Source organism: Syngnathus leptorhynchus, chromosome 2, assembly GCF_054491065.1.
Source record: "Syngnathus leptorhynchus isolate UIUO chromosome 2, UIUO_Slep, whole genome shotgun sequence".
In the NCBI taxonomy this organism is placed as follows: domain Eukaryota; kingdom Metazoa; phylum Chordata; class Actinopteri; order Syngnathiformes; family Syngnathidae; genus Syngnathus; species Syngnathus leptorhynchus.
Genome location: NC_141196.1, coordinates 1,699,757 through 1,726,918, shown reverse-complemented (window position 1 = coordinate 1,726,918; position 27,162 = coordinate 1,699,757). Strand labels below are relative to the sequence as shown.

Below are 27,162 nucleotides of genomic sequence, written 5' to 3'. Positions count from 1 at the left end.
GCAGAAACTCAATATCAGAATCGCCTTTATTGTTATCGAAATCTGAGGGCTGCTCCTTTTGGTAAAAAAAAAGGAAAAAGCAAATTAAATTAAAAAAATATATATAAGCATTTCGAGCACACATGAGAAAATGTAAAAAGGATATAAAATTTACTGTAATAATGACTTGAGCACTGCAAGCATAGATTAATGGTTATGTGATCGTTCTTGTCCTCTGCTAATTTGTCCTCCTGGTGTGAGAAGAGCGTCCCGGTCAAATGTGTGTGTGTGTGTGTGTGTGTGTGTCTGCGCTTGCTTCTGTGTGAAACATTCTTTGAGAGAGAGAAAAAAAAAGTGATTTTAGTGAGTTGGCTTTAAATCACACGGATCTCTCCCACACACGCACATACATGCTGTCGTAGGCGGTGCTTGCCTGGGTTGGCTGTCTGTGGGCTGTGTTCGGTTCTCATCAGAACTTTGAGGTGGTCATGAAGTCCGCGTTGTTTCTGTGGCGTTGGGCTCCGCTCGCCGCGGCCTTTGTGCTGTGCGTCGAGGCGGCTCGGGAGTGCGGACCGTGCGAGCCGGCCAAATGTGCTCCTCTGCCGGAAACGGGATGCGCCGTGGGTTCGGTCATGGACGCGTGCGGCTGTTGCACGTTGTGTCTTGCGGCGGAGGGTGAGCGCTGCGCCGGCGGCGGCAGAGGTGGCACGCCACGCTGCGGCGCCGGTATGGAGTGCTTGCGCGGCGATAAGAAGAACAAAGTGGGTGTGTGCGCGTGCAAAAGCCAAGATGAAGTGTGCGGCAGCGACGGCGTCACGTACGCGCACGTCTGTGCGCTCAAGAACGCCGACGCACAAGCGCAGCGAGAAGGACGGCCGCAAGTCGCCGTGCTCAACAAAGGGCGATGCGCCGCAGGTGAGGATACTTCAACTCCTGCTCGGCAACTAACGTGGAAAACGTTTGCTTCGATAGCATCAAAAACAAAGAAACATTGCATTTCCTTGCTGTTGTTAATGCTAAGCGAATAGTTTGAGGGGGGGGGGGGGGAAATCATGGTTATGCTACAAGGGCGGGGTTGGGACCAAGTCGACCAGGAAAAAAATAAATAAATAATCAGTCGGAAGAATACGGAAGAGGATTAGGGCCAGTGAAGAAAAAAAAAACGAGGGGTGACAGGATTCTGACTTTTTTTCTCAGAATTCTGACTTTAAAGTCAGAATTCCGACTTTATAATTTGGTTTAAAAAAAACAAACAACTTTTGAGTGATAAAGTTTGACTTTAAAGTCAGAATTCTGACTTTATTCTCAGAATTCTGACTTTAAAGTCAGAATTCCCCATTTCTGACTTTAAAGTCAGAATTCTGACTTTAAAGTCAGAATTCCCAATTTCTGACTTTATTCTCAGAATTCTGACTTTAAAGTCAGAATTCTGACTTTAAAGAATTCTGACTTTATTCTCAGAATTCTGACTTTAAAGTCAGAATTCTGACTTTAAAGTCAGAATTCCCCATTTCTGACTTTAAAGTCAGAATTCTGAGAATAAAGTCAGAATTCTGAGAATAAAGTCAGAATTCTGACTTTCCTGCCACCCCTCGGTTTTTTTTCTTCACTGGCCCTAATCCTCTTCCGTAGAACAAAGATGTCTACCCCAAAACGGTAATTATGCGCCGCCGCTTCAAATGAATCAAAGGGCAAGCAACTCCAATAAGATCAATTTCTGACAGTCCGACAAGCCACATTAGCAAATACATGAAAAATGTTCAGTTGTCATCTGGTATGTATGCAAACATTTCAGCTGAAGTGATTAGGCCCCACAAAATCGAGTTAAGGTGACAGCTTCACCAAACAACATCTTTGTGGTGGTCACGCTACACTATGCTGAAGAAGACCAAACACAGATTTATTTATTTTTTTTAACTTTTATCTGACACCTTTGCTCATGCGAAGCTAGCAACTAGTTTGAGCGTGCACATGCTCACAGTTGACATAGCGGCTTTATCATCCTGATCCACTCGCCTCTGGCCCAAACACGGAATTCCTGAGCCAGCCAGCCAGCCAGCCAGCCAACCCAAACAGAATTCCTCTTCTTGTCTCGGCAGCTCCCGTCATTGTTACCCCTCCCGTTCGCGTCTTTAACGTGAGCGGCGCCCAGGTTTTCCTCAGCTGCGAGGCCATTGGCGTGCCCACGCCTGTGCTTACTTGGAGGAAGGTAGGACCAAAAAAAAACCAAAAAAAGCTGCACTAACCATGAAGAGGATGACAACGGCGTTCTCCTGCAGGTGATTGGCGGCAGGAAGAGGTTTTCCCTCCTTCCCGGGGACAGGGACAACCTGGCCGTCCAGACCAGAGGAGGCCCAGAGAAACATCAAGTGACAGGCTGGGTTCTGGTCAGTAACGACGAGTGAACACGGACCATCTGCAGCCCTTAGAAGAGAAAAAAAAATCATATTTGTTACCACCTTCCTCCCTTTTCAGATCTCTCCGCTGACAAAAGACGAAGCGGGCACCTACGAGTGTCACGCCGCCAACGCCAAAGGCGACGCCTCGGCCGTCGGTGAAATTCACCTGGTGGATGACATCGGCGACGTCAAAGTGGAGGCCATCGGGGATGTCACGGTCAAAGAAGGTAAAGCGCCCACTGGGTTCCAGCACTTGAAAATAAAAACCTCCTGTGGCCTTCCACGTTATTAACATGTCATTTCCCGTCAGCGACGATGGAGGAAGAACTGTGAGGCGCCAATCGGCCGCCGCGGTAGACCCGTATTGGACCTTCGCTCATGCTGACCTTTCACCTTGACATATCCCAAGCATGCTTTTCTCTGTCGCTTTGGCTTTAATGGTAGAAAATAGTTGCTGTTCACAAAAAGCATTTTAAGTGCGAGATGTGAATAAAGCTCACCTGCAGCGTGTCATTGTGTGATCACGTCACTTTTATTGTCGTGTACAAAACAAAGACAAATCAAAACATCTCAGGGGGGTGGGGCTGATAACGCTCGGGCTACGCCGTCATCATTCGGGGAGCGATGCTCATGGACATCAACTCCTGGAAGAGAAGCTTGCACGCGTACGGCATACGCACCAACGAGATCTGAAAAGAACGCACGAGCCCCATCGGGCATCATCAAAAAGGGTTTGAGGCCTATCATTCGACATAAGTTTGGCGTATGGATGACTGCGTTTGTTACACTCTGTGCCTCCATCTAGTGGACGAAAGGCGCAAGTACATTCTAAAGGACGGCAACAGGGAAGCAGAGCTTACTGCTTTTTCGGAAACTACCAACCTGTTAAGAGAGCAAAATTGCCAAAGTGTGGCTTTTACGGTACCTGCGTCTTGTTGCGGCAGCCGCGACACTCGTAGGTGTGAGTGCGCGTGTTGGCGATTGCCATGAGTCCGCACAGGTTGCACACGTGCACCTGGTAGGGATCGGACGCCTCGAAGAGACGCTCGCGAAGGAACTGAGCGGCGCCGTGAGCGATCTGGCAGTCGCGCTCCATCTCGCCGAAACGAAGGCCGCCGTCGCTGAAAAACACGGGGGCGACGAGGCAAAATAAATATTTTCTTTCGGGTGGAATGATGCGAAAATGGTTTTCAATTTCACAATTTGACTGGCGTGAGAAGAAAGCAAACAAAACAAAGCCTCACCGCGATCGTCCCTCCATGGGCTGCCTGTTGAGGATCTGCACGGGTCCGCGAGCCCTGGAGTGGATCTTGTCGTCCACCATGTGCTTGAGCCGCTGGTAGTACGTGGGCCCGATGAAGATCTGCGACGTCAGCTTGCGGCCCGTGAAGCCGTTGTACAGAACCTGAACGCGGCCGCCCGTCAATGAAGTCGAGGCGGCGGGAGACAGGAAGCGGCGCTCACCTCATTTCCCCTCAGGTGGTAGCCGTACTCCGAGAGCAGGTTGGAGACCTTCTGCACGTTGACGGCGTCGTTGAAGGGCGTGGCGTCGCCGATCTCGCCTTTGTTGGCCGAAACCTGCAGGGGGGGGAGGAAGCGGCGAGTGGTGCCGCCGTGTCTAGAGCGCCATGATCGCTGGAGGCAGCGGGACATGTCGGAGGAACGCTGCGACACTCACCTTGCCCTGCAGGCACTCGATAAGATGGCCGACAGTCATTCTGGACGGGATGGCGTGTGGGTTGATGATGATGTCAGGCGTGATGCCCTCGCATGTGAACGGCATGTCCTGCCAAACAAAAGCGGCGTGACGAAGACGCCGGCTCAGCGCCCGGCGCAATGCACTTTACCTCCTGCCTGTACTGGATCCCGCAGGTTCCTTTCTGTCCGTGCCTGCTGGCAAACTTGTCTCCAATTTGAGGGATCCTCACCGAACGGACCTGCCGTCATCAAAGAGGCGCCAGACGTCAGGTGAGGCTTTTGGGCCGCGGCGTCAGCGTGACTTACCCGTATTTTGCAGAACTTGTAGCCCTCCTGGTTGAGCGTGACCATGACCTGGTCCACGATGCCGGTCTCACTGGTGCGGAGGAAGGTGCTGCAGTCGCGCTTGGTGTAGCGTCGGTTGCTGCTATCCAGCTCGTCGTCGTTGTCGGGCAGCGTCACCGTCTTGCCGATGATCACGTCGTCGCCCGACACGCGCACGCCCGGGGCGATCAGCCCGTCGTCGTCCAGTTTGTCGTAGATGGCGTGGCGCATCCCTGTGGACCGTGATGCATTACATTCACGGGCCACATGGCAGAGAAAAGTGGCGGCGGCGCGTCAGCGCTCACCCTGGCAGGTCTCCTTGGTGGGCTTCTCGAAGATCTCCTCCTGGTCGAAGCCCTTCTTGGACTCCTGCTCCTTGTAGGAGCGATAAAAGACGGACCTGAAGAAGCCTCGGTCCACAGCTGAGCGATTCATGATGACCGAGTCCTCCTGGTTGTAACCCGTGTACGAGGCGATGGCCACGATGGAATTGATGCCTAGCGACGGTGAGCGGCTGTCAGCGTGTGCGGCCACGGCGAAGGCGGGCAGGCCGGCGGGCTTGCGTACCTGCCGGCAGCTCTCTGAAACGCAGGTACTCCATGGAGCGTGTGGTGACCAGTGGTTTCTGAGGGTAGTACAGGACGTGCGCCAGCGTGTCCATGCGAACGTGAAAGTTGGTGATGTAGACGCCCATGGCCTGCTTGCCCATAGCCGACTGGTAGGTGTTCCTGGGGGACTGAACACACACAAAAGTAAATCCCACGCGCTGGGAAATGTTCGATTCTCTCTGTGAGCCACCTGGTTGTGATCGGGGAAGGGGATGATGGAGGCGCACACCCCCAGGATCATGGAAGGGTGGATCTCACAGTGGGTGTAGGTGGAGCAGTAGGCCACGCCTTTCTCCTGAAGGTCATCGGGGGTCATGGCCAGCATCACCGTCTCCTCTTCCAGCGTGTCAATGTACTCCACCACGCCGCTTGCCACCAAATCCTGCCAGCTGAACGCCAGCCCGGCCAAGAGCAAGATGAAGCCTCAAGTCGTTTCACGTCATATGAAAATGAGCCCGTGTGCGGGATGTGGAAATTGCCCCGCCCCCCTTCCCGTCACCTGTAGTTGTTGTACTCTCTCTCCTTGAGCTGGTCAATGTGGCGTCTCTTGAGCAAGAGTTTCTGCTTCTCGACAATCAGCAGCGGTCTGCAGATGCGCCCGGCGTCCGTGTAGATCCGGATCTCCCGCTCTCGGATGTCTCGGATCATGGACACCTGCGAGAGGAAAGCGTGAATGGCGAGGAGCGAATCGGCAAAGGAGAAGCGGCCTCCCGCCGTGCCAGCGACCCACCTCGGACACAATGATGTCCATCTGGCGCCGAAGCTTCCGCAGCGTGTTCATCAGCTGCTCCGGATCCTTGTGGATTCCGACCCAGCAGCCGTTCACGAAGATCTTGGTGGCGCTGCCGTGTCAATAGCGTCATTAACATGTCACAAACTGTGGCGTCACGATAAGTTGACCAAAATGACTCCGACGGGTACGATATATCCCAAAAATGACTCAAGCAGATATAGCGCCTGTGTGAGACTGACTCGGCAATGGCGGCAGGTGAGATCTCTTCCAGGTTCTCCATGCTCCACTCCTCTAAGAACTCCAGGATGGGTGAAGGTTGCGATCCCACCGAGATGTAAGCCATCAGGGCCAGGTTCTTGACCAGGCCCACAGCGTGACCCTGAGGAGCACACAGAATCCGTCAATTGAGCGCCAAAGGTTGGACGCGGTTGAGAGGAGCGCCGACCTCGGGGGTCTCGGCGGGGCACACCATCCCCCACAGAGTGTTGTGCAGCTGTCTGGGCTTGGCCAGTTTGCCATCGCGCCCGATGGGGGAGTTGACGCGGCGCAGGTGAGACAGGGTGGAGGCGAAGGTGAGACGGTTCAGCACCTGTCGAGTGACAAAAGCCGCCGCTTGAGCAGGTCTGAAGGAAAAGAATGCTATTGCAGGTGCGTGACGGAGCCACCTGAGACACGCCGGCCCGGGCTTGGTGGGCCTTCTTGACGTCGCCCCAGTTGCCGGTAGCCAGCGAGTACTTGAGTCCGTCCGAGATGATCCTGGTCTTGATGGCCAGTTCCAGGTTGAAGTCTTTGCCTTTGTCGATGAACTTCTGCGCGTAGATGCGGATCTCCTTCAGCAGGTTCTTAAACATCCTGACGCGAGACGGGAAGCTCAAGCGTGGGCCGACAACGGACAACGCGGACCGGGCGGCGAGACCGACCCTCGGAAGAGGAAGGCCAGGAGGGGCCCGGCCAGGTCCAGCCTCTTGTTGCCGTAGTGATCTCTGTCGTCCAGCTCTCGTCTGCCCAGAGCGGCCAGCAGTAGCCTGTGGACCATGTACCTGAACACGAGGCACAAAGCGAAAAACCCAGTCGTGAAAAATGTCATCATCATCATCATCTTGAGGGAGGCGATCATTCGCGCTTTTTGCTTTGCTCACCCGAGGAAGTAAGCCTTCTTGGTTTCGCAGAAGTCGCTGACGCCGACGTGCGGCAGCATTTCCTTCTGCAGGACTTCCTTGGCATACTTGATCCTGCGCTCTTTGGTGACCCCCGGTTTGGCTCCCCTGGACCCGATAAAGTTCAAGGCCACGTTTTGCTCTTGGATGACAAAGGCTTCGTCGAGCGACGGCTTGACCTGAGCGAACCGCAACCACGTGAGTCACGAGACGGCGCCGTGCGGAACGCCCGGAAGGCGCTACGCACCATCTCCATCATCTCGGGGTCGTCAAAGTCGTAGATGATGTGCTCCAGGATGTCACGGTCCGACACAAAGCCCAGCGCTCGGAACACGATGATGATGGGGACTTCCTGGCGAATGTACGGTAGCGTGGACACGATTCTCTGGCCGATGGCGCTCTTCTTTACGCCCTGAGACACAAAAGCACATCGTCTGTGAAAAGTTCCATGGCAACCAATCATAAAAATCAAATGTCAGTGAGTCTCTTTTCCACACTCGAGGGGCACAAGGGACTTGCTTTTGACCGACCTGTCCTCCTCGTGCCATCATGCTGACCCAGATGGTGCTGGTGGGACGCGAGGAGTTCTCCAAGCAGGAGCGGCACTCGCCCGTGAAGGCGTACTTGGAGTCCTTCTTGGCGAACACGTACACCGTGTTGGTGGCCATCTTCTCCTGGGCGATCAGCACCTGAGCACGAGCACACATCAATTGGTTGAGTGCCTTCAACATGTGGAGTTGTCATTGGAAGGACACAAAATGACAGACAAAAGTCTTCAATGAGAAACACAAAAAAATATATATTCCTCTTAAAGAAGAAGAAGAAAAAAAGTTTCAACAAGTAGCACATGGGAACATTTTACAAGGGCCGCAACTCGCCCAGGCACCTTTTCGGAGCCGTTGATGATGAAGTAGCCGCCGGGGTCCAACGGGCATTCGTTGAGCTCGCACAAGTCACGATCAGTCAGGCCGCTGAGCAAGCAGTAGGTGGAACGCAGCATGATGGGAATCTTGCCAATGAAGGTCTTCTGGTGCTGCGTTTGAAGCTGCTCCTCGCCCTCCTTGATGATGGTCTTGGTGATGTCCACGTACAGAGGGGCCGAGTATCTGGGGAAGGGAGGGGGCTGGGGTTGTGAGCGCCCGTCGGAGGAGAAATTACAGCGGCGGCGGAGAACCTACGTGAGGTTTCGCAGTCGGGCCTCGTTTGGCATCATGGGGGAGGGGGCGCCGTCTCGCTCCCAGTGGGTGGGTTTGGACAAGTAGATCTGCTCAAACTTCAGCAGGTAACGCGGCTGCAACGCACCACAAGTCACAGTTAAGCCACGAAACCAGATGGCTCAACTGGCAAATTTTCATTTTCAAAAATATCCAGAGCTCCACTTGGCTGCTGACAGAACCACTTACGGGCTCCTCCACCTCTCCGGAGGTGTGCTGGGCTTCGGCCTGAAGGTCGATGGGTGGCGCGTCTTCCACGATCCTCTGGACCGACATCTGGATGAACTCGTCGAAAGAATCCAGCTGCTGCCGAACCAAACCCTTCTCGTCAAAATAGGAGCTGAAATCAGATGATACGCATGCATACGCACATTGACACAGTTTAGAGGACGATGCGAGCTATGGGAGATCACACAGCAGCCAACAAAACCTGGAGCAGAACACACCTGATGACGATCCAGCAGGCTTCTTGCCACAGATCCGGCGTGATTTCGTCGTCGTCCTCATCATACTGGTTATCTGTGCACACACACACCGAGTGGAATAGAAGAGTGAGGAGCTGGACTTGCTTGACAGATGGCCAGGTTGATGGCCAAACACTACCTTCAGTCTCGAACTCATAGTCGTGTTGTGATCGACTCGAAAACGACACGGTGAATAGGAACGTTTCACTTCTTCTTTGACTGCACTTGATCGTCTTTGATTGATTTTAAAACTCATGTCGTAAAGTTTACACATTCAAGTCATTACTCCTGCTTGGGAAGATGCTAATCCAAACTAAGCTAAAGCGGTTAGCGGCGGCGACGCTATTGTGTTGATTGTCAAGAGGCTAATGTTAGTTAGTCTCTACTTAGAGTGCGTGCGACCCGATCAAATGTTTAAGTTGAGGAGCTCACCTTCGTCCTGGTCGTACATTTGAAGTCTCAACTCAGGAAAAAGAGGACCAAAACGAGATTTGATACAGACGACAATGCGACTGCGCGTTTCTTCTTCTGCTTCAGTTCTCTTCTTCTCCAGGGGAGCTGCTGATCTACAATGAGAAATTATGCGACACTGCCATCTATGGACAGAGTATGAACTGCACCTGTATTTTCCCCTACTACTTGTACAGGTGCAGGCAGGTAGACCGGGGCTTTATAGCCCCTTCAGAAACCTGTGTACAGTCGCCCCAGATACACCCCCAGAATTATATTTAATATTGTAGAATATCTTTATAGAACAGTAGCACAATTTCAAAATATAGTTCAGGAAATATTCTCCAGCCAGTTAAGCCTTCGGGACTGCTGATTTATTCGGAATGAGCAGCAGCAGCAGTTTGATGCTCTTTTGAGGGAGTCCAGTCAGAAGAGATGTTTTAGTGTTTCTTGTTTAATAGTTAAGCTCTACTGTTTTCAAAATGATGGTTTGTTTTTTTGTTCTTTTTCCCCGTGTCTCTCTGAGAGCATCTCAGTTGAGAGCATCTGGTTTTGGGAATATCGAAGGACTTTTTGTTCTTGCTGACGAATCCAACTGGCCTTCACAAATGCGACCTTCCAAAGATCAGACCGATGTTTTCCCATCAATGTTATGATGATGTTTACTGTGGTTGGAGGGGTTTGTTCCAAATACCGCTGTTCCGTGGATCTGTTTGATTTGAATATTTTCAGTAACAGTTTGATGTTTGAAAAGATCTTTTTTTGTTTTTGTTTTTAAAGAGAAAAACACAACACTGACGTAATTTCAAACATTTTCTTTTTTAAAAAAATCAACAACACTTTGATTGGCAGTCTAACAAAGATAAATAAAATAAACAGACTCTGATTTGAAATGATTTAGAATCTTCGACATCGTTCCGTGGCGGCCGCACGCTGGCACCGCTTCAAGTTGTTTTTCTCCCGCCGTTCGGCGAGGCCAAGCCCACCCACCGCCGGCGGCGGAAAGAAATTTGCATTGCGTGGCGACGAGCGTCCGCTTAGCCCGTGACGTGGACGGGTATCAAATAGCAAGTCACGTGATGCCTCTCCTGATGCGGTCACATGATGCTCTCTTTGCTGGGGTCCGCATGAGAAAGGTCCACGCGAACTGCGTTTCCGCCCCGGCGCCGCTTCGTTGAGGAAGAGGGAGCGTCTTTCAAGTGATAGTCGTCGCTTTGGTCCTTAGCGAAGTTGACAAACACCTAACACGCAAAAACGTAAGGACATCATGTCATGCCCATCCGTGTGTGTCTGTGTGTGTGTACCTGGTCGAGTGTAGTCTGCGTGACGGAGTAGTCTTCGATCTTGAGCGTATGTTTGTTGTTGGCCAGGGTGAAGAAGATGTGCGTGAGCGAGCATCGAGACGACGGCAGCTGGTATTGGAGCATGTTTCGGTGTTTCTCCTTCAGCGTGCTTCCGCTCAGCTCGCTCTCGATGAACTTCATGACGGGAACCAGATCGGGGTCGGGCCCCGCCACGCGCAGGATGATGGTGTAGCCGTCGCCGAACCTGCGCCAACACTCGTGTTTAGCCAATCCTGCAGTCTAAATATTTTTTTTATGAGCCGGTGATTGTTTGAATATTTTCCCAGGTTGGCAAAAGTGAAGATGCGTACGTGAATTTTGGTGGCCATTTTGGTGTGTGCGTGCTTGCTTTCGTACCTGTTCTTCAAATGTTGGACGCTGCCGAGACATTTGAACCTGCCGTTCACCATGATGGCCATGCGGGTGCACAATGCTTCACACTCCTCCATACTGACACACACACACACACACACACACACCCGCAGGGGATTACAAATAGGGCACATAGTGTCGAAACAGGAGAACAAGGAAAGACTCGAAGGACCAGTGGGCGATGATACGAAGGATAACGGCAGGCACCTGTGCGAGGTGAGCACCACCGAACGTCCCTCCTTGATGACGCCGAGGATGCAGTTCCAGAGGGCTCGTCGAGCTTTGGGGTCCATCCCCGTGGTCGGCTCGTCCTGTTACCACAGCGACAGCCAGGGTTAGCTCCGCCCACAGGCGCAACAGGAAGCAAAGACAGAAGGTCGCGAGGAGCGGGACAAGTGGCATCCTCGTCGCGGCAATTCAACTGCGTCTGTAAACTCCTCCGTGTTGCCTGACCTAAAGCTTCACACTGATTGGCCCCGCGGGCTGCTAAGTCTCTTGTGTAACCTCAAAAAAATCTGATTAGCAGCTTCTTGTAGATTCATTGATCACGAGTTCATCAACAACAACAACAACAACAGCAGTGGAGCCACGCACGTAAACGCCCTCGCATTAGCCATCGCCTCCAAATATGGGCAAGCTTGAAGCAGGCCTTTGTGGAAAAAAAATAAAAATAAATAATAATCTTTTTCAACACACTAAGGTACAGCAAAAATATCTCAGTGCTCTCCATTTCAGCAGGCCTTCAACTTCTAAATGTTCCTCTACCAGCAGATCAGAATTTCATCTGTCAGCCATTGGAAAGACAAAGGGACTCAAAGGGGATCCCTGATGCACTCCCCACCTCCCGTCTGTCCTCATTCGTGTCTCGTTAACTATCCCAACATACTTGAAAGCTGCGGCTAAAGGGATGCTAACGTAGTAACTAAGGTTAGCTTGATGCATCTCCCCGCACTGCTTCGCTCACCAGGAAGACGACGGGCGGTGCTCCGATGAGCGCCATGGCGGTAGAAAGTTTGCGCAAATTCCCACCGCTGTAACTTCCAGCGGCTTTGTCGGCGTACTTGAGCAGGCCCAACCTCCTGATGCCCCACTCGGCCACCTGTTGATCACACCCAAATGAACTCAAATGTGTCAGGAGGACGCCCGGCAGGCCCGTCACTCACGTCGCAGACTTCCTTGCCGGGAACCCCTCTGAGGATGGCGTACAGCTCCAGATGTTCTCTTCCTGTCAGCAGTTCGTTGACGGCATCAAACTGGGGGCAGTAGCCCATGTTCTGGTGGACCTGATCCAGCTCCCGCAGGATGCTAACGGGCAGTTAGCTTGTTAGTATGACAGCGCAGGGAGCTTAACAAGTACCATCCACTTTGACCTCACCTCTTTCCAGCCAGGAAGGCCTCCCCGCTGGTTACCATGGTGTCGCCCGTCAGCATTTTGAAGGTGGTTGTCTTTCCGGCTCCATTCACGCCCAGCAGACCGAAGCACTGACCAAAACACGCACGCTTAACACGCCTGCGCTCACGCAACCGTCGCTTTGCGTGTGTACGTGACAAACCTCGCCGGGAGGAATTCCAACACAAAGTCGATCGACCGCCGGCTTCTGTTTCCTTTTGAACACCTGCGGGGCGGAAAGGAGCGAGTGACGAAGAACCGCAACCTTATTGAAACATCACTGTACAAACGGAGTGAGAATAACCTTGGTGAGTTGTCGGAGCTCCAGGATGTGTCCTTGTCCGAGTCCATGTACGATGCGCTGTCTCTCCCGAGCCACGTCTTCGTCCTCCTCTCCCAGAACTCCCAGTTTGGTCATGTGACTCACTGGCCTGATGTGAAATTGTGTGAGCAGGCTAGCGATACGCGCGTCGCTAGCCTGTGTGCATGTCACCTGGGTTTGACGCAGAATCTGTATTGTATGAGGACAGTGATGACGAAGAAGACGACGCCTTCCACCGCCATGGCGAACAAATTCTTTCCCACCATGTCCCATTCGAGAGGCGAACGCAACCTGTTCTCTCCTGACACACGCACCCGACCCGTCACATTCTGCACCCATGTCACACCGGCGTGTGCTCGTGTTACCGAATCTCTGCAGCGCGTCGGCCATGGCCTGGTTTTTCACCATGTCGATGAGGCCTCGCCCCAAACAGAAGTGAGGGAAGATGAGCAGGACGTTCTTCAGGATGTCGTTGATGCCTCCGATCTCCTGCGGCCGCGTCAGCACGTTAGCACGGGTGGCGCGGCGCTTGGCGAATGTACGCCGGCTCACATGATCTCCAAAGAGCTCCATGACGAAGGTGGAGATGCTGCCGTTGATGCCGATGAGGATGTTGACGCTGGTGAGGACCACGTAGGCCGTGCTGGGGATGCTGAAGAGGAACGACGCCGGGTACATCAGCGGCGTGATGGACCACCTGAACACAGGCGACACCGCCGCACCCGCGTCACCGCACGTGCACAAACGCGCGAGGTGGTGCGCACGTGTGTGTGTACCCGTAGAGCAGAAGAAGCAGAGCGAGCACGGGCAGGTTTGTGGAGGAGACGTAAGCTTTTTGTTGGAAACACACGAAGATGAGAACGACCAGCGTCGCCGGGACGATGTAGTTGCACTGCGGGGAACGCAACGTGGCTAGTTAGCCGGCGCTAGTTAGCCGGCGCACGCTCGCGAGTGCAGACGCACCATGTCCCAGATGAAGTTGGCGGTCCAGTAGAGGAGGGGGTGCACGCCGCTGATGAAGTGCATGTGTTTAGCCTTACTCACGCGCTCCTGAATGAGGAAGACCACAAAGCTGGCCGGGACGAAGGACATGGCAAAGATCACGCAGATGGACACCAGCACGTCCACTGAGGTCGTGACCCTGGAGAGAAATCAGACGTTGACGCGTGGGACAAGCCGTAGCGTGCGTGCGTGCGTGCGTGCGTGCTCGCTCACTCACAGCGCCACCTGGGACAGCTGCTCCTTGGTCAAATTAAGCGGATGGTTGAAGGCTCGGATTCCGAAGCGGCTGGCGTCTTCGCCGGGAGGGAGGTTGGCCCTCAGGATGGCGTTGCTCATCACGTTGATGAAGGAGCCCATGCTGTGCCAGCCTTTGTTGTTGAACCAGATCTGAAACGCTCCAATCAATCAATCAAGCAATCCGTCCGTCCGTCCATGAATCAATCAAGTGTGCGTGTTGCTCACCTTGACGTTATTTTTGGTGTCCAAACCGTTGATGAAGCCCGACAAATTGTCAAGAAAGCGATCAGCTGCGCCTCCCTGTTCAGTGAGCAACATTCAAAGGTCGCCTCGTCAACGTTCCTTCCTTCATGATGACTCATAAACATGAGCGCATGTTGGGTTGACCCAGTTGCAACAAAATGATGATAGCATGATAACAAACAAAAATAAAAAATCAATCAATAAAATAAAAAAATCAATCAATAAATGACCGGGAGAAGACAATTTTTGTCGAGTGATGTCTGACAGCTGTTTTTCGTGGAATCCAAAAGTGACCTCGGTTTTTCTCGATCATGTCAAGTTTAGTTTTAAATCAACATAAAAAAAAAGAACCCAATTTTTTTTTAATTGTCTCCCAGCGTAACGACTCTGAGGGAAACGAACCTTGGTGAGTTCAAAGATTTTGCGGATGCGCTCGATGGCGTCGTCTACCTCGCCGGCCGGCGGGAGGACCTGAGTGCTCCTGGCACCCAACGAGAAGCCTCCATACCTATGGGTCAAGGGAATGGACCGGTCAGTATGGATTGAAAACATCACCGGCGATCACACAAACTCACCTGAACTCGTTGACCCAAACTTTGTTCTTCAAACTGAGGATGACACAAACGCAAAGTTTTGTGCGTGGCTTGTCGTCTGTGCTTGTACTTGCTGTGTGCATCGCGCGCCCGCTACCTCTTGCCGATGATCTGGGCGTACGTTTTGACCAGATAGTCGGAGACGTTCCGCCCCGTCAGGTTCTGCAGTGTGTCGGTGGAACTCAACTTCATCTGAGCACAAAGCGCACGTCACTGACTCCGCCCCCGGCGAGGGCACGGCGGCGACGTCACGGCTAACCTCGGGCGGGGGCATCCCTCCGGCGCCGGCGGGGCAATCGGGCAACATTTTCTTCTTGCCGTCGCAGCTGCAGGAACAGGCCGGGGACGGGTCTTCCATGGTCCAGTTTCCGGAAGCGAACAGCTGCCTGACGCTGTCGGGGACTTCTGGAACACTCCAGTCGTCGTCCCCCATCGTGCACGGCGCCTCTCTGAGATAGGCGGGAAAATGCCAAGACAAATGAGAGGAGGAGCAAAGACGAGAAGAAGAAGACGAGTCGGGGCAGGATCTTACGGAACAGGATGTCCCAACATGCAACGCGTCCCCGGTCCCGGCGGATCCAAAAGAGAAGCCAGCAACCTCTGCATGGTGGCGTCTCCCGGCGCGTCGTCACTGCGAGGCGAGTAACAAACGTCTTTGCCCGCTTTCGTTTTCAGGAGAAGCTCAGAACGTTTTGGCGCAAGTACCTGAAGAAAGTGACCTGGTCTTCGTACATCCAGGGCTGCAGTTCCAAACTGGGATATTTCCCGAAAGGAGGGACGATGAGACTGAAGACGAGCGCGATGCAAACAAAGACGGCGGGGAGGACGATCTGCGAGACACCGGCACGTCATGGACGCCAAGTTCTTGAGGGGAAAAACCAGCGGCTGACGGGAGCCCACCTGAGCGAAGAATCCTTTGTGGGAGCGCCGGGCGTAAAGGAATCTCTTCCACATGAGCGCCACAAACTGTTGTTTCCTCAGATTCCAGCCACTCGCTTTGGCCGATCCTTTCCCGCCCACACAATTCAACCTGTCCGTTTCCCGACTCTCTGGAAAGCCACACATCCGCCTTTCAGCACGCGCGTAAACCTGTGCGTGTGTGTGTGTCACCGCCTGAGCGTACCGAAATCGCTGTCGGACCCGTCGTCGTCGCGCTCGTCCGTCAGAGGTCTCAGGCAGCTCTGAGGGTCGCCTCCTCCGAAGGCGTGAGTCCGCCGTCGTCGCCGGACGGGGAGCGTTCCATCTACACACGCCGAGGGGTCGGCGGTTGAAGCAGCTCCAATACGAAACACATGAGGCGCGTCGACGACGAGACGTTACCTGAGGGCACGTCCGTGTCCACGCCGTTATCTTCGGCCACTTTCAGGAAAATCTGCCAGAAACATTTTTTGGGGGGGAAAATGATGGGATGAGTGCAAAATGGTTCTTGAGACGTTTTGCACTGCACATCGATGGCACCCGTAAACAAACGATACATCATTGAAATAATCAGAACCTCTGAAGGACCGCTTGCGGGTCGGAGAACATCTCACCTCTTCCAAGGTGGTGTCGGACACACCGTAACTGGAGATGTTCAAGTCGCTCAGCTTGTCGTCCATTTCTCGGAAAAGCTCCACGAAGGCTCCGTCCTTGGCGGCCGAGTAAGGCAGGACGAAGGTCAGCTCGTGCCCGAGGTCCTCCACCATGCGGGCGGCGGGGATGTGGCGCAGGATCAGTCCGGTCACCTGGGATGTGTCAACCGGGGGGAGCGGCGCGTCGCAGACCGACGCTGCCTGACAGTTTTCTAAATAAGGGGACAAAAGACAAAGTCTGGTTCTGGAGCAAAGTCAAGAAGACGAAGCGAGGCGAGGTGCTGCTCACCAATGGTGGTGGCCTCACTCTCCTGCTCGCTGCCCAGTCCGGCGTCACTGCTGCTGACGGAACCGTTCTCGTCCTGTAGCGGAGACAAAGTGAGGCCTGGGAGATTTAATATCATTCTGTGACAATTTATGGAAAGAAAGCGTCGTGGTGCTACGGAACCTTCTTGGTGAGGGAGACGGTGCTGGATGAGTTCCTGTAGGAGTTGAGCGAGGGTTCGGGGTCCTTCTTGACCAGGGTCAGGTAGTAGCCCGTCCCCAGCTGGTTTTTGAGGTACAGCGACGAGCCAACGCAGCATAATTTCCCGTGCGAGATGATGGCGATGCGGTCGCCCAGGATGTCGGCTTCGTCCATGTGGTGCGTGGACAGGATGATGGTTCGTCCTGAGGGACACACAGTGGCTCTCAAATGATGCCTGGTCAATTTGGACAGCGCCAACAACAAGAAACTCACCCTGGCGGTATTTTAGCAGCAGATCCCAGATGCCTCTTCGAGCGTATGGATCGACTCCAGCCGTGGGCTCGTCTAAGATGACGACCTTTGAACCCCCGACAAAGGCCAAAGCGACAGATAGCTTCCTCTGCATGCCGCCGGAGAGCGTGCTGGTCTTGGATTTGCGCTTGTGCGGCAGGCCCGTGTCGTGGAGGATCTGCTCGATCTCGCCTTTCACCTGCTCCTCCGACAGGCCTTTGAGTCGAGCGTAGAACCAGATGTGTTCTTCCACCGTCAACCTACAGGGGGCGCCAAAAAAATGCACGGAACCGTCAACGGCTACGGTGGAGCGGTAGAAAGCGGCCGAGCGCTTACATGCTGAAAAGGACGTTGTGTTGAGGGCAGACCCCCAGACTTTGACGGATGGCGCTCAGGTCTGTGCGGATGTCTCGGCCCAGAATGTAGGCGGTACCGGAGGTGGGTGGGAACAGACCGGTTAGGATGGACCTGTAACGATAGACAGCTGAGGCGCTCCAACTTTCATTTCCTGAAAACCTCTCTGCAAATCTGGGTTGCGGTTGTCTGACTCACATGGTGGTAGTCTTTCCGGCACCATTGTGTCCCAAGAAGGAGGTGATCTGTCCCTCATAAAAGCCCAGAGTCAGTCCGTCCACCGCCAGCTTCTTTCCGTGCCGGTAAACTTTCACCAGATTCTCGATGTAGACGCCGGGCTCAAGATGAGCGGGTTCCTCTTCCATGCACACGGCTGCACGGCAACGACAATTCTCAAGATCGCTTTTAAAAAAAATATATATATATATTTGTTGAGTTTGCATTCTCACCACCAGGGTTGCCTCTGTGGTTCAGAGGGATTTTGCTGGACTTCTTGTTGTCCTGGTCTCCAAGCCAGTAGGACTTGGTGAAGGGGAAGTACCACGGCCGAGGAATGCCGTATTGGCCTGCCGCACAAAATCAAGTCACGACGAGAGTCTCACTTGCGTTTGGTGAATGGAAATGGTGTCACGGGCCGATTGCTGTAGCAACAAAACAACAAAACCGTTCCCACCTGGAAAGACAGCTTCGATGTACCAGGTCAGGAGTCCGTACAGGAAGGAGTCAAAGTACATGATGATGATGGCAGTGCGCAGGCTAAAGTCGTCTTCCTCCAGGGGACTCGCCACCAGGTTCTTCCATTGGATGCCGACGCCCTGCTCTTCAAACAGAGCAAAGTACTCGCAGCCAAACCCGAAGGCCACGGGCGACAGGAGACTCTGCGGGAGTTAGCGAGGCAGACTCGTGATTCCATCTGTGAAGAAGTCACTTCAAATTCATTCTTACCGCAAAGACTTTGGCGGCAAAGCCGATGTGGTCCTGCCAGGCCACGCAAAGTACATAAGGCAAGTACAACGTGAAGTAGATGATTCCTCCGCAGGCTGCGGCCAAATTGGCTCGAGCAAATGCCGTACTGATGAGAAAGCACTGCATGATGGTCACCACGGCAAAGGAGGCCAGGAAGAGGAAGACCACGCCGGTGTCGCTGTATGGCAGCAAGTTTCCTTTCTGGGAATGGAATTGATGAGCGTAAACATTGGCGCGCTTGACTGCTGCAAAAAAACGAATCACCGGACCTTGAGCATCAGAACCAGCAGTCCGGCGCTGATGAGCAGCGGAATCAGGCTGCTGATGAACCAACTGAACCACAGGATGCCGTTGTCCAATCCCATGATCCTCATGGTCTCCTTCAGACGCGCCTCCTTCTCGTACACCACGCTCTTCAGGATGATGGAGACGGAGAACATCCAGGCCAGCGTCATGAAGAGCGGCATGGAGCGGCTCATTACACGCAGGAAGCTGAAGGGGTTGAAACAACGAGACCCGGTGAGGGCGATTTCTCCGGCGCGCTGCCCGGCGAGCGTCTCGGACTGCGGCATACTGTACATGTCATCCACGTAGCACGGGTAGGGCATCTGCTGGATGTAGACGCCCATTTTCTCCTTGGTGCCCGTCATGGCTCGGACCAGGGCCTGCTCAATGACATCTTGCAGGTAGGAGAACCCTCCCCAAATGTACCGCATGTCCTCAAAGGGGTCCGCGCGAGGACCTGGGTCCCAGTACCTGAGAAGAACCAGACCGACCACAGCGCAGGTCTCATTGCACGTTCTACGCGTCGCAGTTCAGGTGGAGCCTTACGCGTCTTTGATCTTATTGGTCCGCTCCACATTGTCGATGTCCATGCGGATTTTGTAGCTGATGTTGGGGGGAAGCTCAGTGGCATTGGCGCCAACGTCCGGGAAGACGATCCCGGCCCAGAACTTCCGGTCCTCCAGCAGGACCATGGACTCGTTGATCATGTGCTCCTCAGTGGGGACGGGCTCCAGTTTGTCCAGATTCACACACTGAAACGTGTCATCGTCATGTGACGCTCAAGTTATCCAGTAGCGTGTTTTAAGCTCACCTCCATGAAGCGAGAGATGCCAGTGACGGCCTGGTCCGTCTCATTGAAGACGTCCCTCCAGGTAATGGCGCCGCTCGTGGCTCGCCGCTTGTCGGCGTGCCTGGACAGGAAGTTGGAGACGTCGGCCACCGTCCAGTCGGTGTCGGCCAAGTGAGCGTGGAAGTATCTGGCGGTCACGTTGTTTTTCAGCAGCGACTGCAATCCACACGACAAACGCTTCTTGGATTCCCATCTCCAGAAAATAAACCGTGTGCCGTTGGTTGAGCCCGAGCGACGGATTACCCGGATCAGGTTAATCTGTTCACTGTTCTCCAGGAAGTTCCAAACTTTAGGTCTCATCTCTTCCCACATTCCTTCCAAGTCCCTGAACACGCCCAGCTCCTGAAATGTCCGGTTCACCTACGAGCGAGCAAACGCACGTCGTTGGGACGCGACTAGTCCAACGAGTTGGAGGGATTGGAAACCGGACTTGGCGTCCTCACCTCGTGGATGACCCGGCGAGTGGCGGGCGTGTCGGGAGTGTAGAGAATTTTCCCCATCAGCAGCGGCTTCACGGCCTCCCAGATCATTCTGGACATGGGATTGGAATCCATGTCCCTCACCAGACTGTTGCAGAAAGGAGCTGTGGGCACACACGAGCAAGCGCATTTCGAACCACGACACCAACCATTTCCGAGATGACAAATGCGAGGCTTGCGTCTGTGTATTTTCAAATATGGCGTCTGCAAAGTTTTTACCAAGACGTTGCCACCGGAAGTCAAGCGCTTTGGCGGCCATTTTGGACAGTAACGGAGTGATGCCGATTGGAGAGGAAACAGCGTGATACAAACGGGACGAGAAGCTTCGTCACGTGGACTTGACAGGAAGCGCAAAGAGAAGGACAGGACAGGACAGGACAGATGGCGGTGGCATGAAGACAGAAGCTCGCACTGACTGGAGGAGTTGTCGTAGTGCTGCGCGGCGTCGTCCTCGCTGCTGTTGTGGTTCCCAAAGAGCGCCTTGTAGTTGCTGTCCTCGTACCAGTTGAGGGATTTGATCTGCAAGCCGCCGCCCTCGGGGTGGCCGCAGACGATGCGCGACACGGCTTGGTACATGGCGCTGGGCGAGGACGTGGCGTTGCGCGTCAGGAAGAGGATCTCCTTCCTCAGATCCACCCAGCTCTTCATGCCGGCCAACTGCGACAGGCAAAAAAAGTCAAACTCGACACTTGTCGCGCTTCCGTCAGAGTTGTTTCCTTCACGTAGCTAATCGTTGTTCAGCCTCAACATTTTGCATTTGTCTTATTATTACGGCCAGGCTGTGTTATAGAAATTATAGGCACGCTTCATATTGTCCGCTGCGGCCGGCGCTTCCAGATGTTTCCGCCGACTGTACGAGTCAACGAGGACGAGACAGCTGGTGGCGCGCGCGCACAGACGGCGTGTTTGTTGCTTTTGCTTCTTTGTTCAGCTGGGACTTCGGGTGTCCCGACTGTGAAGCGGATAAAATGATTTGTCACGTTTTCGCTTCGGTCTCACTCTCGCAATCCAACAACCTGCAGCGTGTAAAACCAAAGTCAGGACTACGGACCACGAGACACTCAGGCTTGACAGGACTGCGTATGTGGTGACATCCGGGGAAGTGACTTAGTACCTCCACAGCCAGGGAGCTGAGACTGTCCAGCAGCTTATTGGTTGCCACGGAAACCTCCTGAATGGCTTCGGGGTCTGATCTGACATCCCTCTGTGACACAGACACGCAAAGCTTGTCAAAAACAGACATTGGTCATGTCAAGAGTTTTATCGAGGAGATCTAGGTGGTGTGCATTGATCATACCTTTGCAGCAATTAAGGAATCAGGAATGAGTGAATGATTGCAAACACAACCTTTCGTCCCTCACGACTCCCTGATCACGAGATTGAGTAGGATTTTTAGATGTATAAAATGGATTTACAATTTAAAAAGCACAACATGCTTGAAAGCACTATGTCTATCCCGACAAGTCACACGGCAAGCTCTCCCACGCTCATGTGCCTTGGACATGAGAAAGTGTTGACTGCTCATAAAGCTCCAAAGCTCGTTTTTTTGTTTTTGTTTTTTCTTCCCTTCAGTGTTTGGCTAGCCGTAGCACGTCGCTATGGAAATGAGCATTTGAGAAAGCAGTACGCGAGCACGTGGACCTGGGTTCACACACGTGGACCCGGGTTCACACGCTCAAGCCGCGCCCACTCCCTTCCTGTTTCGTAGGAAAGGAGAAGAAAGAGTCCTCGGGCTACACAAAAAGAGACTGTTGACTAAAGAAAAAAATGTGTCGCCACACGCTTGCAAAATCCCGCGCACGCAACCCCCACCTTGAGTGAGGCGTGTGCGGGTCTTACCACGATAGGTTTGAGGAAATCCACGTTGTCCAAGAAGTTGCGCTCGGCGTGGTCGAGCCACACTTTCGGGGCACCGCACACCACTGCCTGCACCATCATGGCGGCTTGGGGGTCCGTGATGTTGACAAACTCCTGCACGCTGCGGCCGCCTGGCCCGTGAGGACACGCGTCACGCAGGTGGACGCCCAAGCCTTTCAGGAGGACCTGGATGGATGGATGAATAAATGGATAAATGGATGGAAGGAAGGAAGGAAGGAAGGAAGGAAGGAAGGAAGGAAGGAAGGAAGGAAGGAAGGAAGGAAGGAAGGAAGGAAGGAAGGAAGGAAGGAAGGAAGGAAGGAAGGAAGGAAGGAAGGAAGGGAGGATGGATGGATGGATGGATGGATGGATGGATGGATGGATGGATTGGATGGATGGATGGATGGAAATTGGGTGGGTGGGTGGATGGATGGATGGATGGATGGATGGATGGATGAATATATGGATAAATGGAAGGAAGGAAGGAAGGAAGGAAGGAAGGAAGGAAGGAAGGAAGGAAGGAAGGAAGGAAGGAAGGAAGGAAGGAAGGAAGGAAGGAAGGATGGATGGATGGATGGATGGATGGATGGATGGATGGATGGATGGATGGATGGATGGATGGATGGATGGATGGATGGTGTAACGCTGACCTTCTCCAGGTCGACGTCGGCTTCCAGGATGTTAGCCACCACAGGCGGAGAGAAGGACACGTTCTTCAACAGGAAGCTGGACAAAGTCTCATCATCTCGCAGGAAGTGTTTTAACTTGAAACCTGAGAAACACACCCACGCACAACCAAGTCACATCAGGTGATGTGTAGCTTGCTTGATGATGATGTCACAGCCTCAAGTTGTCACTTGTCCGGGGCTCTTGCACAAGCGGTCCACCACCGACTGTTTAGTTTTTTGATCAACTATACGAAGTGCGGGTGAGTAGCGATACCAACCACGTAGGATGATTTCAAGGTATGCGTGAAGCTAGTCGATGATATCAGCCACCGATCCTGAAGCCAAAGGAATGGTTACCATGGTAACCATCTGCCATAACACCTCGCCACCGTAGCGGGTCAACACCAGCTACTATGCTAATATCCTGCCGCCATGGCAACAACAATGCTCGTTGCCAACTTTGAACAAATGAGCGAAAAAGTTTGCCTTCAGAATGCTCACTAACGCCTGATTGGCTCGCCCACTCCAAATATTCATTCTTGAATTCACAAGTTCTCATTCAGAGAGGTCACCTGAGCGGGCGCGTTCCCGCCACAATGAAAGCAGGTCAGAGCAGGTTGGAAACTCAACACGTTGAAAGACAAAGCAGCGAATTCCATTTGTTCAACCAGCAAGAGAACAAAAAAAAGGGCAGGACAAAGACAAATGTTCTCCATTCACAAGCACATCAGCCAGCGTGCCAAACGGGCAAACTTGGACAGTTCGCCAGAGTGCAAAGCTTGCGCCCATTTTCCTCGGCCTAAAGAGAAATTGTCAATAGCTACATTCCGATGAGCCTTTTGACTTTTTTTTTAATGGACTTAAAGTGGATTTGATAATGATGATGATGGTGTGTTGTGGGCACCTGTTCTGCTGCTCTGAAGCTTTCGGAGGGCTCGCGCGAGCTCCTTGAAGCCCTCCAAGTTTTTGTCATTCTGACTGTACAGAAGAATCTTTTTGGCGTCGGAGAACAGACGAGAGATTCTGCGCACATAAAACCTGGTCAGGATGCTCAGGCGGGCAAAATGGAGAGCCCAAACCAAGCGTGGCGCCTCACATGGAGTCGTTGAAGTTGCCGACGACGCCCGGCGACTCGCCCGGCGTGGGTCCGCGGAAGCACGGATTGTTGGCGTTGCAGAGGATGCCCTGAATCCACGGCAAGGTGCCCGCCGACGGCATGGCCTTGTTGGGGAAGTGACCTGCGGACGGCAAATGAGAGGTCAAGCGGCGGGCGCGGCGGGCGCGTTCCGAGCGACCTTGACCCAAAGCCAAGGAAGTCGTTTATGGCGGCTGATTAGAATCAAAACGACAACAAGGTGACATCTGTCGTCTTGACATCTCTGATTTCTTTTTTCTCAAACGCACCGTCTAACTGTAGCCTGACGATAAATCCGAGAAAGACTTTGATTCTCCTCAGCCAAAGACGAACATGGGACGGGATGGCGGCAATTTCTCACGAGGACAAAATGAAGAGCGAGCGCGTAGCACATTTTTGCCGCGGGCTCGCAATTTTGGAGTGCGGCTGGCTTGTCAGCGACAAGTTGCGACAGGTTACAAAGCTACAAGTCGCTGAATCACTGCGCTGCGCATTCCTCAAATCACCCCCCCCCCCACACACACACACACACGCACACATTATTGAGCATTTAGATGGCCCTGCTGATTGCGAGCTGGCACACTGGAGATCACTCGATAGCGATTGTGGCACTTCCCGACTCCCTCCTCACTGTTTTCTCCTTCCATTTTTTTCTTTTGATCTTTTGTGGCCCCGCCCCTTGACTTTTTGCCACTTTATTCATTTTCTCCACAATTGCCATTCATATTTTTCATTTTTATTGTATTCGTGCTTACTGGAAAGTTTACACTGCGCAATATCGCCACATCTTATGAGCCTTGATTTTTTTTTCCATTTTGCATGAACTAGTCAAGTAGACAAAGTGCATGTACAGCGACTTAGTTCAGTATTCATATTTCATGATTAGGAATTAAGTTGCGCAAGGAAACGAGGAAGTTCCTTTTGCTTCCCCCTTTTTCTCTTCTTTATCGCAGTCAAGTGGCCTACTCAACTCGATAAAAGAAGCAAAGAAGAACGAAAAGCCAACCGCCGTCAATCGCATCCGAGGACTCCGGCCTGTGGCGGCCGAGACCGAGCCGACCTTCGGCAGCTGACGTCGCCCGATTACGACGTCCATAAAGACAGATAAAAGATTTTTTTTTAAAAACAAGAGGAGGGACTCACATTGGTGCTGCTCGTACGGCGGGTAGCTGAGACGCACTCCGATCAGGATGAAGAAGATGAGCAGGGGCCAGACGATCTCAACCAGCAGCTGAAGCTGAAAGGCAAACCAAAAAAAGACGTCAACAACTTGATTTGACCTGGCGTCAGCAAGTTCCACAAGAACGTCTTTTCCTTCCTGTCACGTTTCCGGTCGACTCCGAGCAAAAGCGACATTTGAAGGCAAATCTTGTCATTTTGCTAATTGCAGTGTCTTGACGAACGATTGCAGTTTACCCGCGGTTCTTCATCATTCCCGACTCCCGAATCTTTTCAAAGGGATTTTAGTGGAAGCTATACAAGGCGGAGCCTCCAATCCGAGTAAATGCCATTTTGGGCAAAACTTTTTATTTGTTGGAAAATTTGCCACTGTGACAAATTGAGAAAAGGTCAAATGAAGCTGACCTATATTTGGGGTCCATGCTAAAATGCCACCCAAAAGTCCAAGACCCCAAAAACAAGCCTTGGGAGTCTTATATTGGCCCTTTTCAAAATAATCCCAACTCAAAGCTGCTGTAGTTTTCTTTTCTCTTGAAACTATTAACGCTGTTCAGCACTGAATGACGATAGGTCCACAAGAGGGCGCTCTGCCGTGAACAAGCTGAGATGACTGCTTCTCATCGTCGGCAACAGTGACCAGCGCGTCTGGTCCCATCGAATAAAGTTTAAGCGTTTGCGTGACTTTCTCACGTCTTTCTCCACCAAATGGCAGCTCTTAAGCGAGATGATGACGAGGCGCGTCTCACCTTCTGCCTACGACGGTAGGTCAAGTTCTTCCAGAGCAGCAAGGCCAGCTGCGACCACTGGGACATGGCGGCGGCGGCGACCACCTGACGGGAAGGACGCTCAGGAAGGGCGGCGAGCCTCGACGACTCTCCGGGATGCTCCACCGCCAACGCACGTCTCAAAGGGGAAAGGTCAACACAGCGTCAGTCAGTCAGATAGCGAAGGTGCTGATCACGCACACACTATCATCACCCCGGGCACTCAGTTTATTAAAAACACCTGATAATCTCCCACTGATCACTAATCAATAACCAGTGTTGACCTGAAAACGCTTCCTAATATTCTGTCCTTCAGGCCAAGCGATTTCCACATCATTAGGAATGTGAATAAACATCAATAAACCACGTTCTTGACTCTTCACATTGGGAAGGTCCAACTCTTGGCCAGCTTACAAAAAAACACACTCACTCACACACACACACACACACACTAAACATGAATTAGCATATTGATGTGTGTGTTATAGTTTATATGTAGATTGATTAGCTTGGGGCTTATGTTAAACTTTTATAAGCAAATTAGACATGCTCACATGTATGTTATAGTACATTGATTAGTGTGTGCATTTGCAATGCTGAGATAAAAGATTGATTACCCATTGACGTAGTTCATGTTAGAATTAGATAGATAGATAGATAGATAGATAGATAGATAGATAGATAGATAGATAGATAGATAGATAGATAGATAGATAGATAGATAGATAGATAGTCAAAGCACAAAATGAAATCGGTCAAAAACAATCATCATCATTAAATAAGTAATTAAATCAGGAGCAAATCAATCAACAGGTTGTCAATCATTGACAGAATTGATCAGAGCACTTATTTCGTGTTTTTATGAATCTTCGAGGCAAAAACGAGATCAGTACACACACACCGCAAAATGATGAGGAGCTGACGGATGGATGGAGGGATAGATTGATTGCGTGACCGTGTCAATCAACTGCATCCAAATTGTCATTCTCATTTTTGTTGTCATATGTCAACTTTGGGGAACTTTCGTAAATGACGGACTTGCCGAAGCCCACCTGAGGGCAGGCCAAAATACGTCACGAAAAGTTCACTTACTGTCAAGTTGTTCTTCGTCTTGAAGTCGTTGTTGTTGTCTTTGCGGTTGTGGTTGTTGTCGTCGTGGTCGTCGAGCGTTTCTGCGTCGGAGCGATTTTCGTCCCTGCGGCCAGTGAGTGAGGCGAAGCTCCGCTGAAAAAGTCTCGGAATTCCGGAGCGTACCGGTATCCAGCTGCAGGAGTAAGGAAACAAGGTGCTTCCGTTCGAATCTTCAAAATAAAAGATTGAACTCGCCCAACTCCAATTTCTGTTTAACATAAATAGTAAAAAGAAAATGTCCAATCGACAGCAAATTAAAGCACAACACACAATGTCAATCTTGCTATGAGTAGTTGTCATGAGAAGTAAAATACGTACCGACAAAGAAATATGGCTATTACTTTGTAAAATAGACTTCCGGTTATGTACAATTGATTTCCGGTCTCCTTCAGAATTAGCGCTTTTGCACAAAATAAGTCCTTTTTTTTTTTTTTTTTTTTTTTTGCTTGGACTTAGACACGGAACACAACACCACCACCACCAAGTCCCAGTATTAACTTCTGGACTTTTTGGTACTAACTATTGTTACTTCAATTGCTCAAAGTACTGAAACTACGTGTAACTTGTGGAGATAAGATCGATATGACAAGATAAGATAACTGGACTAATATGACAGCTTGACATGAGATACAACGGGC

General features: G+C 52.1%; 3 protein-coding genes across 5 annotated transcripts; 1 reads left to right on the top strand and 2 right to left on the bottom strand.

The window, feature by feature from the left end:
* Positions 1-406: 406 nt before the first annotated feature.
* Positions 407-2,899, top strand: igfbp7 (insulin-like growth factor binding protein 7). The gene is made up of 5 exons (XM_085905562.1): positions 407-894; positions 2,079-2,188; positions 2,259-2,366; positions 2,455-2,605; positions 2,689-2,899. Exons 1-5 carry the CDS (start codon positions 468-470, stop codon positions 2,709-2,711), a joined length of 819 nt encoding a protein of 272 aa, XP_085761688.1. The 5' UTR covers positions 407-467; the 3' UTR covers positions 2,712-2,899.
* Positions 2,511-9,113, bottom strand: polr2b (RNA polymerase II subunit B). The gene is made up of 24 exons (XM_085905561.1): positions 9,009-9,113; positions 8,559-8,631; positions 8,302-8,452; positions 8,077-8,189; positions 7,785-8,004; positions 7,429-7,587; positions 7,146-7,310; positions 6,881-7,077; positions 6,662-6,781; positions 6,407-6,593; positions 6,187-6,330; positions 5,981-6,120; positions 5,739-5,850; positions 5,508-5,662; positions 5,199-5,397; positions 4,968-5,136; positions 4,706-4,897; positions 4,383-4,633; positions 4,226-4,315; positions 4,057-4,164; positions 3,843-3,956; positions 3,623-3,783; positions 3,304-3,499; positions 2,511-3,067 (listed from the first exon to the last, which is right to left on the bottom strand). Exons 1-24 carry the CDS (start codon positions 9,025-9,027, stop codon positions 2,978-2,980), a joined length of 3,525 nt encoding a protein of 1,174 aa, XP_085761687.1. The 5' UTR covers positions 9,028-9,113; the 3' UTR covers positions 2,511-2,977.
* Positions 9,114-9,613: 500 nt separating this feature from the next.
* On the bottom strand, positions 9,614-26,648 carry abca1b (ATP-binding cassette, sub-family A (ABC1), member 1B). Of its 3 annotated transcripts, XM_085938522.1 has the most exons (49): positions 26,486-26,648; positions 25,376-25,532; positions 24,594-24,687; positions 23,412-23,553; positions 23,220-23,338; positions 22,298-22,419; positions 21,630-21,833; positions 20,905-20,994; positions 20,207-20,447; positions 19,755-19,894; positions 19,555-19,671; positions 19,273-19,467; positions 19,008-19,213; positions 18,756-18,932; positions 18,446-18,668; positions 18,156-18,377; positions 17,884-18,088; positions 17,660-17,776; positions 17,409-17,583; positions 17,193-17,324; positions 16,839-17,116; positions 16,548-16,768; positions 16,389-16,461; positions 16,061-16,311; positions 15,849-15,900; positions 15,652-15,771; positions 15,429-15,577; positions 15,234-15,358; positions 15,061-15,159; positions 14,788-14,977; positions 14,626-14,720; positions 14,511-14,543; positions 14,338-14,443; positions 13,918-13,992; positions 13,673-13,842; positions 13,417-13,594; positions 13,230-13,345; positions 13,006-13,150; positions 12,819-12,942; positions 12,625-12,754; positions 12,436-12,562; positions 12,295-12,357; positions 12,117-12,223; positions 11,905-12,046; positions 11,706-11,840; positions 10,949-11,052; positions 10,727-10,819; positions 10,331-10,574; positions 9,617-10,267 (listed from the first exon to the last, which is right to left on the bottom strand). In XM_085938522.1, the coding sequence occupies exons 2-49, from the start codon at positions 25,439-25,441 to the stop codon at positions 10,124-10,126; spliced, it is 6,876 nt and encodes a 2,291-aa protein (XP_085794648.1). In that variant the 5' UTR covers positions 25,442-25,532; positions 26,486-26,648; the 3' UTR covers positions 9,617-10,123. The 3 variants fall into 3 exon arrangements, with proteins under 3 accessions (XP_085794666.1, XP_085794657.1, XP_085794648.1); XM_085938540.1 differs by having other exon boundaries at positions 9,614-10,267; positions 12,819-13,150; XM_085938531.1 differs by lacking the exon at positions 26,486-26,648 and having other exon boundaries at positions 9,616-10,267; positions 25,376-25,526.
* Between the last annotated feature and the right edge of the window lie 514 nt (positions 26,649-27,162).